The sequence below is a fragment of the Borostomias antarcticus genome, assembly GCF_949987555.1.
Source record: "Borostomias antarcticus genome assembly, chromosome: 13".
Classification (NCBI taxonomy): Eukaryota; Metazoa; Chordata; class Actinopteri; order Stomiiformes; family Stomiidae; genus Borostomias; species Borostomias antarcticus.
In genome coordinates, this window is record NC_140246.1 from 24,628,578 (window position 1) to 24,638,577 (window position 10,000).

At 49.6% G+C, this 10,000-nt stretch overlaps 1 protein-coding gene across 1 annotated transcript in view; it reads left to right on the top strand.

The window, feature by feature from the left end:
• Window positions 1-10,000, top strand: part of LOC311317059 (pleckstrin homology domain-containing family A member 5-like) — a gene marked incomplete at both ends in the record, with an annotated part of 275,859 nt that overhangs the window by 117 nt on the left and 265,742 nt on the right. The window contains 2 exons of the mRNA XM_084448057.1: window positions 93-169; window positions 1,336-1,393. Coding sequence (XP_084304183.1) covers window positions 93-169; window positions 1,336-1,393 — 135 coding nt within the window. The remainder of the gene's footprint in view (window positions 1-92; window positions 170-1,335; window positions 1,394-10,000) is intronic.

Below are 10,000 nucleotides of genomic sequence, written 5' to 3' on the forward strand. Positions count from 1 at the left end.
TGGATAATATTCTCTTTATTTCCACGCGTATAATTGCTCCCAGGGTTGTTGTCTGCCTGTTTACCCTTTCCCCCGTTTCTTCTCACCAACAGCGAGGAGGCAAAGAGTACAACCTGGCTGAATCCCGTCACCGGAGACGCGGTTATAACGGGCCACAGAAAGACCCCAGGTAACCGCTCCACACACCGGGCTCTCTCTGTCTCACACACCGGGCTCTCTCTGTCTCACACACCGGGCTCTCTCTGTCTCACACACCGGGCTCTCTCTGTCTCACACACCGGGCTCTCTCTGTCTCACACACCGGGCTCTCTCTGTCTCACACACCGGGCTCTCTCTGTCTCACACACCGGGCTCTCTCTGTCTCACACACCGGGCTCTCTCTGTCTCACACACCGGGCTCTCTCTCTCTCACACACCGGGCTCTCTCTGTCTCACACACCGGGCTCTCTCTGTCTCACACACCGGGCTCTCTCTGTCTCACACCCCGGGCTCTCTCTGTCTCACACACCGGGCTCTCTCTGTCTCACACACCGGGCTCTCTCTGTCTCACACACCGGGCTCTCTCTGTCTCACACACCGGGCTCTCTCTGTCTCACACACCGGGCTCTCTCTGTCTCACACACCGGGCTCTCTCTCTCTCTCTCTGCGGGGTGGAGAGAGGAGTTATCGGGAGGAATGTGGAGAGGAGGAGCGGTAGGTTTACTCATCCCCGCTGCCGCAGCAACAGACAACTCTCTGGAGCTCCGGGTCGTTTGTCACCGGGACACATTGCGACACAGTTGTTAAAAGTTCCGTCACGTAGCCTACCAGGCATCCTCGGTTTTTACCGGACTGAGCTCATTTTAGGGAGGCTTGTCGTAATACCAGGCTGTAGGCTGTGGTCGGAGGAAGCCCGTAGCCTACCGACTGCACACAGCTGTTGCCAGTTGTAACCTATTCGTCTATATTGGAGCCTAAATGCAGCAGAGAATAGAATAGAGAACAGCGCGGCCCATTCCTGTACTGAATGTAACAAAATGTTGACCCGAATGACTTTTCTGCAGAACCATCTTGGCTTAAAACCACTACCGCAATCAGCGGACGAGCCTCGGCTCATCACAGCATTCGCTGCGAGCAGACCACGGAAACCACGGGCTATTTTGCCATGAGTAGCCTAACACAAATATCTAGTCCCGTCTCCGAGCAGCAGAATGTCTCTCAGAGTGAGATCCTCCAGGGACACACAGGGACCCGCGGGTCTCCTCTACTGCAGAGGAGCGCACTGCTGCTGCGCGCTGCTCCATCTCCATATCATAACAGCCTGTTTTTCTCATGGTGATTTCTCTCTCCGCTTAGATTTGCCGACTGGATGGGAGGAGGGATACACGTTCGAGGGAGCTCGCTGTTTCATAAAGTGAGTGTAATTTTAGTGCAGTAGTAGCTTCTCATGAAAGCAGCTGGAGTCGTGTTTTTCCCTCTCTGCTCGCTCGTTGCTTTGTTTGAGGCAGCGAAGATCTCAGAACACACATCTACGCCCACTTCTCTCTCTCTCTCTCTCTCTCTCTCTCTCTCTCTCTCTGTCTCTCTGCCTGCTGGAGTATTTCCCAAACATCTCCTCCTTCCCCCAGCCCCACCCCTCTCTCTTTCTCTCTCTCTCTCTCTCTCTCTCTCTCAAACACACGTGTAAATTAAGGGCTTGTTTCATGACTGCCAGGGTGACGCTGAGTTTGACAAGCCCGTGTGACTCACAGCCTGAACAGGCTTTACTTGTTGGCGCCCCGCTCCCGAGAGAGAGTGAGAGTGTGTGTGTGTGCGCGTGTGTGTGTGTGTGTGCGTGTGTGTGTGTGCGCGTGTGTGTGCGCGTGTGTGTGTGCGCGTGTGTGTGCGTGTGTCAAGCCTATGTAGGCTACATCATGGGGCTCCGGGGATCTGCGTTGACCTCTGCTGTGCTCCAGTTGTGAGCGAGGTAGTTCTTCCTGTGGACGAAGAGAACAGACAGCCCTGCTCTCACCTGGGACCCTCATCCCTGCTCTCACCTGGGACCCTCATCCCTGCTCTCACCTGGGACCCTCATCCCTGCTCTCACCTGGGACCCTCATCCCTGCTCTCACCTGGGACCCTCATCCCTGCTCTCACCTGGGACCCTCAGCCCTGCTCTCACCTGGGACCCTCATCCCTGCTCTCACCTGGGACCCTCATCCCTGCTCTCACCTGGGACCCTCATCCCTGCTCTCACCTGGGACCCTCATCCCTGCTCTCACCTGCTCTCACCTGGGACCCTCATCCCTGCTCTCACCTGCTCTCACCTGGGACCCTCATCCCTGCTCTCACCTGCTCTCGCCTGGGACCCTCATCCCTGCTCTCACCTGCTCTCGCCTGGGACCCTCAGCCCTGCTCTCACCTGGGACCCTCATCCCTGCTCTCACCTGGGACCCTCATCCCTGCTCTCACCTGGGACCCTCATCCCTGCTCTCACCTGGGACCCTCATCCCTGCTCTCACCTGGGACCCTCATCCCTGCTCTCACCTGGGACCCTCAGCCCTGCTCTCACCTGCTCTCACCTGGGACCCTCATCCCTGCTCTCACCTGCTCTCACCTGGGACCCTCATCCCTGCTCTCACCTGGGACCCTCATCCCTGCTCTCACCTGGGACCCTCAGCCCTGCTCTCACCTGGGACCCTCAGCCCTGCTCTCACCTGGGACCCTCATCCCTGCTCTCACCTGGGACCCTCATCCCTGCTCTCACCTGGGACCCTCAGCCCTGCTCTCACCTGGGACCCTCAGCCCTGCTCTCACCTGGGACCCTCAGCTGTGTTCAGCCCTGGGACCCTCAGCTGTGTTCAGCCCTGGGACCCTCCTCCCTGCTCTCACCTGGGACCCTCAGCCGTGTTCAGCCGTGTTCAGCCGTGTTCAGCCGCCTCCACCTCCATATGTAGCTCCTCATGTAGGCTGAGTCAATTTTGAGAGCAGCACACACACACACACACACACACACACACACACACACACACACACATCCAGAGAGCTAATATAGCTGTTCTATTAATAGTTGGGCCGGCTCCGTGGCGTCCCTGCCGTCTCTATCAGCCCGGCCAGCGCTCCTGAATCAGAGCTGCTCTATTGTCTCTGTCACTCTTCTCACTGCCAGATTGCTGGCTCATACCATCGTTTGGCTCAGCTGTGTCCGTGGGCCGTGTGTGTGTGTGTGTGTGTGTGTGTGTGTGTGTGTGTGTGTGTGTGTGCGTGCGTGGGCGCTGGTGTGTTTTCTGAATATCTGCCACATACCCAGATTTGCTGAAGCACAATGACCAGCACTTGGACCAGAACAAATGGTTGTGTTTTGTCAGCGGACAGCGCAGAGCAGCGCAGCTCACATGCAGCTATGCAAGACCTTCCTTCAGCTGAGCGGATGGTTGGAACTCCTCCCTGGATTTCTACAGGGTCAGCGCATGTATCAGTCCTTTATGAGCTCTGCCTCGCCACGCTGCCTCTGGAGGAAGAGGAGGATCAGAGAGGGTCATCGCCCAGCATGGGGTGAGATGGAGGGTTAGGGTCAGATTCTCCTCCCTCTCTCTCTCTCTCTCTCTCTCTCTCTCTCTCTCTCTCTCTCTCTCCATTTCTCTCCCTCTCTCTCTTTCTCTCTCTCCCTCCCCCTCTCTCTCTCTGTATCTCCCTCTCTCTCTATCTCTCTCTCTCTGTATCTCCCTATCTCTCTTTCCCCCTCTCTCTGTCTTCCCTCTCTCTTTCTCTCTCTCTCTTCCTCTGTCTTTCTCTCCCTCCCTGTACACTGTAAAACGTGACGCTCTGTTAACATAGAAACATTTGTTCACCTGAGTTCATTTCTGCTGCTCTGTTGCCGTTGCCGTTGGTGAAATGTATCCTGAATGCATTTCAGATCAGTTCACTGTAATCACTCAGTTATCTGTGTTCCTGAGAAAATATCTTCTCACAAAGGAGTTCATGTACTTCATTTTCCTCAGGCAATGGGTTTCCTCACTTTTCATACGATGGTGATGGACTGGTCCAGGTCAGTGTTAGGGTTCTGTAGGTCTGGTGGACTGGTCCAGGTCAGTGTTAGGGTTCTGTAGGTCTGGTGGACTGGTCCAGGTCAGTGTTAGGGTTCTGTAGGTCTGGTGGACTGGTCCAGATCAGTGTTAGGGTTCTGTAGGTCTGGTGGACTGGTCCAGGTCAGTGTTAGGGTTCTGTAGGTCTGGTGGACTGGTCCAGATCAGTGTTAGGGTTCTGTAGGTCTGGTGGACTGGTCCAGGTCAGTGTTAGGGTTCTGTAGGTTTGGTGGACTGGTCCAGGTCAGTGTTAGGGTTCTGTAGGTCTGGTGGACTGGTCCAGGTCAGTGTTAGGGTTCTGTAGGTCTGGTGGACTGGTCCAGGTCAGTGTTAGGGTTCTGTAGGTTTGGTGGACTGGTCCAGGTCAGTGTTAGGGTTCTGTAGGTCTGGTGGACTGGTCCAGGTCAGTGTTAGGGTTCTGTAGGTCTGGTGGACTGGTCCAGGTCAGTGTTAGGGTTCTGTAGGTCTGGTGGACTGGTCCAGGTCAGTGTTAGGGTTCTGTAGGTCTGGTGGACTGGTCCAGGTCAGTGTTAGGGTTCTGTAGGTCTGGTGGACTGGTCCAGGTCAGTGTTAGGGTTCTGTAGGTCTGGTGGACTGGTCCAGGTCAGTGTTAGGGTTCTGTAGGTCTGGTGGACTGGTCCAGGTCAGTGTTAGGGTTCTGTAGGTCTGGTGGACTGGTCCAGGTCAGTGTTAGGGTTCTGTAGGTCTGGTGGACTGGTCCAGGTCAGGGTAGTGTAGTGTAGGTCTGTAGGGTATACTTACTTTTAACTACCATGCGTCTGCTTGCGTTCCTTTGGAGAACTCAGAAATTAACTCGCCGCAAAATACCCGCTTGTCTACGTGTACATGTGTTGAACCAGCCAGAGTGACACCACAGGCCCTGGTGGTCTGTAGGTCTTCTGGGCGTGGGGGGAGGTGTACGTGTGTTGAACCAGCCAGAGCGACACCACAGGCCCTGGTGGTCTGTAGGTCTGCTGGGCGTGGGGGGAGGTGTACGTGTGTTGAACCAGCCAGAGCGACACCACAGGCCCTGGTGGTCTGTAGGTCTGCTGGGCGTGGGGGGAGGTGTACGTGTGTTGAACCAGCCAGAGCGACACCACAGGCCCTGGTGGTCTGTAGGTCTGCTGGGCGTGGGGGGAGGTGTACGTGTGTTGAACCAGCCAGAGCGACACCACAGGCCCTGGTGGTCTGTAGGTCTGCTGGGCGTGGGGGGCAGGGCCTGATGTGTGACTCTGCATACTTCACTTCTAGTCTACATAATATCACACACATATAAACCCCATTATCTACCAGACCTAGTCTCTATAACCAGACCTATCTCCTCACTAGTCTATAACCAGACCTATCTCCTCACTAGTCTATAACCAGACCTATCTCCTCACTAGTCTATAACCAGACCTATCTCCTCACTAGTCTCTATAACCAGACCTATCTCCTCACTAGTCTCTATAACCAGACCTATCTCCTCACTAGTCTATAACCAGACCTATCTCCTCACTAGTCTATAACCAGACCTATCTCCTCACTAGTCTCTATAACCAGACCTATCTCCTCACTAGTCTCTATAACCAGACCTATCTCCTTACTAGTCTATAACCTGACCTATCTTCTCACTAGTCTCTATAACCAGACCTATCTCCTCACTAGTCTCTATAACCAGACCTATCTCCTCACTAGTCTATAACCAGACCTATCTCCTCACTAGTCTCTATAACCAGACCCATCTCCTCACTAGTCTCTATAACCAGACCTATCTCCTCACTAGTCTCTATAACCAGACCTATCTCCTAACTAGTCTATAACCAGACCTATCTCCTCACTAGTCTATAACCAGACCTATCTCCTCACTAGTCTCTATAACCAGACCTATCTCCTCACTAGTCTATAACCAGACCTATCTCCTCACTAGTCTCTATAACCAGACCTATCTCCTCACTAGTCTCTATAACCAGACCTATCTCCTCACTAGTCTCTATAACCAGACCTGTATCTCCTCACTAGTCTCTATAACCAGACCTATCTCCTCACTAGTCTCTATAACCAGACCTATCTCCTCACTAGTCTATAACCAGACCTATCTCCTCACTAGTCTCTATAACCAGACCTATCTCCTCACTAGTCTATAACCAGACCTATCTCCTCACTAGTCTCTATAACCAGACCTATCTCCTCACTAGTCTATAACCAGACCTATCTCCTAACTAGTCTCTATAACCAGACCTATCTCCTCACTAGTCTCTATAACCAGACCTATCTCCTCACTAGTCTATAACCAGACCTATCTCCTCACTAGTCTATAACCAGACCTATCTCCTCACTAGTCTCTATAACCAGACCTGTATCTCCTCACTAGTCTATAACCAGACCTATCTCCTCACTAGTCTATAACCAGACCTATCTCCTCACTAGTCTCTATAACCAGACCTATCTCCTAACTAGTCTCTATAACCAGACCTATCTCCTCACTAGTCTATAACCAGACCTATCTCCTCACTAGTCTATAACCAGACCTATCTCCTCACTAGTCTATAACCAGACCTATCTCCTCACTAGTCTATAACCAGACCTATCTCCTCACTAGTCTATAACCAGACCTATCTCCTCACTAGTCTATAACCAGACCTATCTCCTCACTAGTCTCTATAACCAGACATATCTCCTCACTAGTCTCTATAACCAGACATATCTCCTCACTAGTCCTTATAACCAGACCTATCTCCTCACTAGTCTCTATAACCAGACCTATCTCCACACTAGTCTATAACCAGACCTATCTCCTAACTAGTCTCTATAACCAGACGTATCTCCTCACTAGTCTATAACCAGACCTATCTCCTCACTAGTCTCTATAACCAGACCTATCTCCGTACTAGTCTCTATAACCAGACCTGCCTCCTCACTAGTCTCTATAACCAGACGTATCTCCTAACTAGTCTCTATAACCAGACCTATCTCCTCACTAATCTATAACCAGACGTATCTCCTAACTAGTCTCTATAACCAGACGTATCTCCTAACTAGTCTCTATAACCAGACCTATCTCCTAACTAGTCTCTATAACCAGACCTATCTCCTCACTAGTCTATAACCAGACCTATCTCCCCTCTAGTCTCTATAACTAGACCTATCTCCTCACTAGTCTCTATAAGCAGACGTATCTCCAAACTAGTCTCTATAACCAGACCTATCTCCTCACTAGTCTATAACCAGACCTATCTCCTCACTAGTCTCTATAACCAGACATATCTCCTCACTAGTCTCTATAACCAGACCTATCTCCTCACTAGTCTATAACCAGACCTATCTCCTCACTAGTCTATAACAGACCTATCTCCTCACTAGTCTCTATAACCAGACCTATCTCCTCACTAGTCTATAACCAGACCTATCTCCTCACTAGTCTCTATAACCAGACCTATCTCCTCACAAGTCTCTATAACCAGAACTATCTCCTCACTAGTCTCTATAACCAGACCTATCTCCTCACTAGTCTATAACCAGACCCATCTCCTCACTAGTCTATAACCAGACCTATCTCTTCACTAATCTCTATAACCAGACCTATCTCCTCACTAGTCTCTATAACCAGACCTATCTCCTCACTAGTCTATAACCAGACCTATCTCCTCACTAGTCTATAACCAGACCCATCTCCTCACTAGTCTATAACCAGACCTATCTCCTCACTAATCTCTATAACCAGACCTATCTCCTCACTAGTCTCTATAACCAGACCTATCTCCTCACTAATCTCTATAACCAGACCTATCTCCTCACTAGTCTCTATAACCAGACCTATCTCCTAACTAGTCTCTATAACCAGACGTATCTCCGTACTAGTCTCTATAACCAGACATATCTCCTAACTAGTCTCTATAACCAGACGTATCTCCTAACTAGTCTCTATAACCAGACCTATCTCCTCACTAGTCTCTATAACCAGACCTGTATCTCCTCACTAGTCTCTATAACCAGACCTATCTCCTCACTAGTCTCTATAACCAGACCTATCTCCTCACTAGTCTATAACCAGACCTATCTCCTTACTAGTCTATAACCAGACATGTCTCCTCACTAGTCTCTATAACCAGACCTGTATCTCCTCACTAGTCTCTATAACCAGACCTATCTCCTCACTAGTCTCTATAACCAGACCTATCTCCTCACTAGTCTCTATAACCAGACCTATCTCCTCACTAGTCTATTACCAGACCTATCTCCTCACTAGTCTCTATAACCAGACCTATCTCCTCACTAGTATATAACCAGACCTATCTCCTTACTAGTCTCTATAACCAGACCTATCTCCACACTAGTCTATAACCAGACCTATCTCCTCACTAGTCTATAACCAGACCTATCTCCTCACTAGTCTATTACCAGACCTATCTCCTCACTAGTCTCTATAACCAGACCTATCTCCTCACTAGTCTATTACCAGACCTATCTCCTCACTAGTCTCTATACCCGACCTTTCTCCTCACTAGTCTATAACCAGACCTATCTCCTCACTAGTCTCTATAACCAGACCTATCTCCTCACTAGTCTCTATAACCAGACCTATCTCCTCACTAGTCTCTATAACCAGACCTATCTCCTCACTAGTCTATAACCAGACCTATCTCCTCACTAGTCTCTATAACCAGACCTATCTGCTCACTAGTCTATAACCAGACCTATCTCCTCACTAGTCTCTATAACCAGACCTATCTCCTCAGTAGTCTATAACCAGACCTTTCTCCTCACTAGTCTCTATAACCAGACCTATCTCCTCACTAGTCTCTATAACCAGACCTATCTCCTCACTAGTCTATAACCAGACCTATCTCCTCACTAGTCTATAACCAGACCTATCTCCTAACTAGTCTCTATTACCAGACGTATCTCCGTACTAGTCTCTATAACCAGACCTATCTCCTCACTAGTCTATAACCAGACCTATCTCCTCACTAGTCTCTATAACCAGACCTATCTCCTCACTAGTCTCTATAACCAGACCTATCTCCTAACTAGTCTATAACCAGACCTATCTCCTCACTAGTCTATAACCAGACCTATCTCCACACTAGTCTCTATAACCAGACCTATCTCCTCACTAGTCTCTATAACCAGACATGTCTCCTAACTAGTCTCTATAACCAGACCTATCTCCTCACTAGTCTCTATAACCAGACCTATCTCCTCACTAGTCTATAACCAGACCTATCTCCTCACTAGTCTATAACCAGACCTTTCTCCTCACTAGTCTATAACCAGACCTATCTCCTCACTAGTCTCTATAACCAGACCTATCTCCTCACTAGTCTCTATAACCAGACCTATCTCCTCACTAGTCTCTATAACCAGACCTATCTCCTAACTAGTCTATAACCAGACCTATCTCCTCACTAGTCTATAACCAGACCTATCTCCACACTAGTCTCTATAACCAGACCTATCTCCTCACTAGTCTCTATAACCAGACATGTCTCCTAACTAGTCTCTATAACCAGACCTATCTCCTCACTAGTCTCTATAACCAGACCTATCTCCTAACTAGTCTCTATAACCAGACCTATCTCCTCACTAGTCTATAACCAGACCTATCTCCTCACTAGTCTATAACCAGACCTATCTCCTCACTAGTCTCTATAACCAGACATGTCTCCTCACTAGTCTATAACCAGACCTATCTCCTCACTAGTCTCTATAACCAGACCTATCTCCTCACTAGTCTATAACCAGACCTATCTCCTCACTAGTCTCTATAACCAGACCTATCTCCTCACTAGTCTCTATAACCAGACCTATCTCCTCACTAGTCTATAACCAGACCTATCTCCTCACTAGTCTATAACCAGACCTATCTCCTCACTAGTCTCTATAACCAGACCTATCTGCTCACTAGTCTATAACCAGACCTATCTCCTCACTAGTCTCTATAACCAGACCTATCTCCTCACTAGTCTATAACCAGA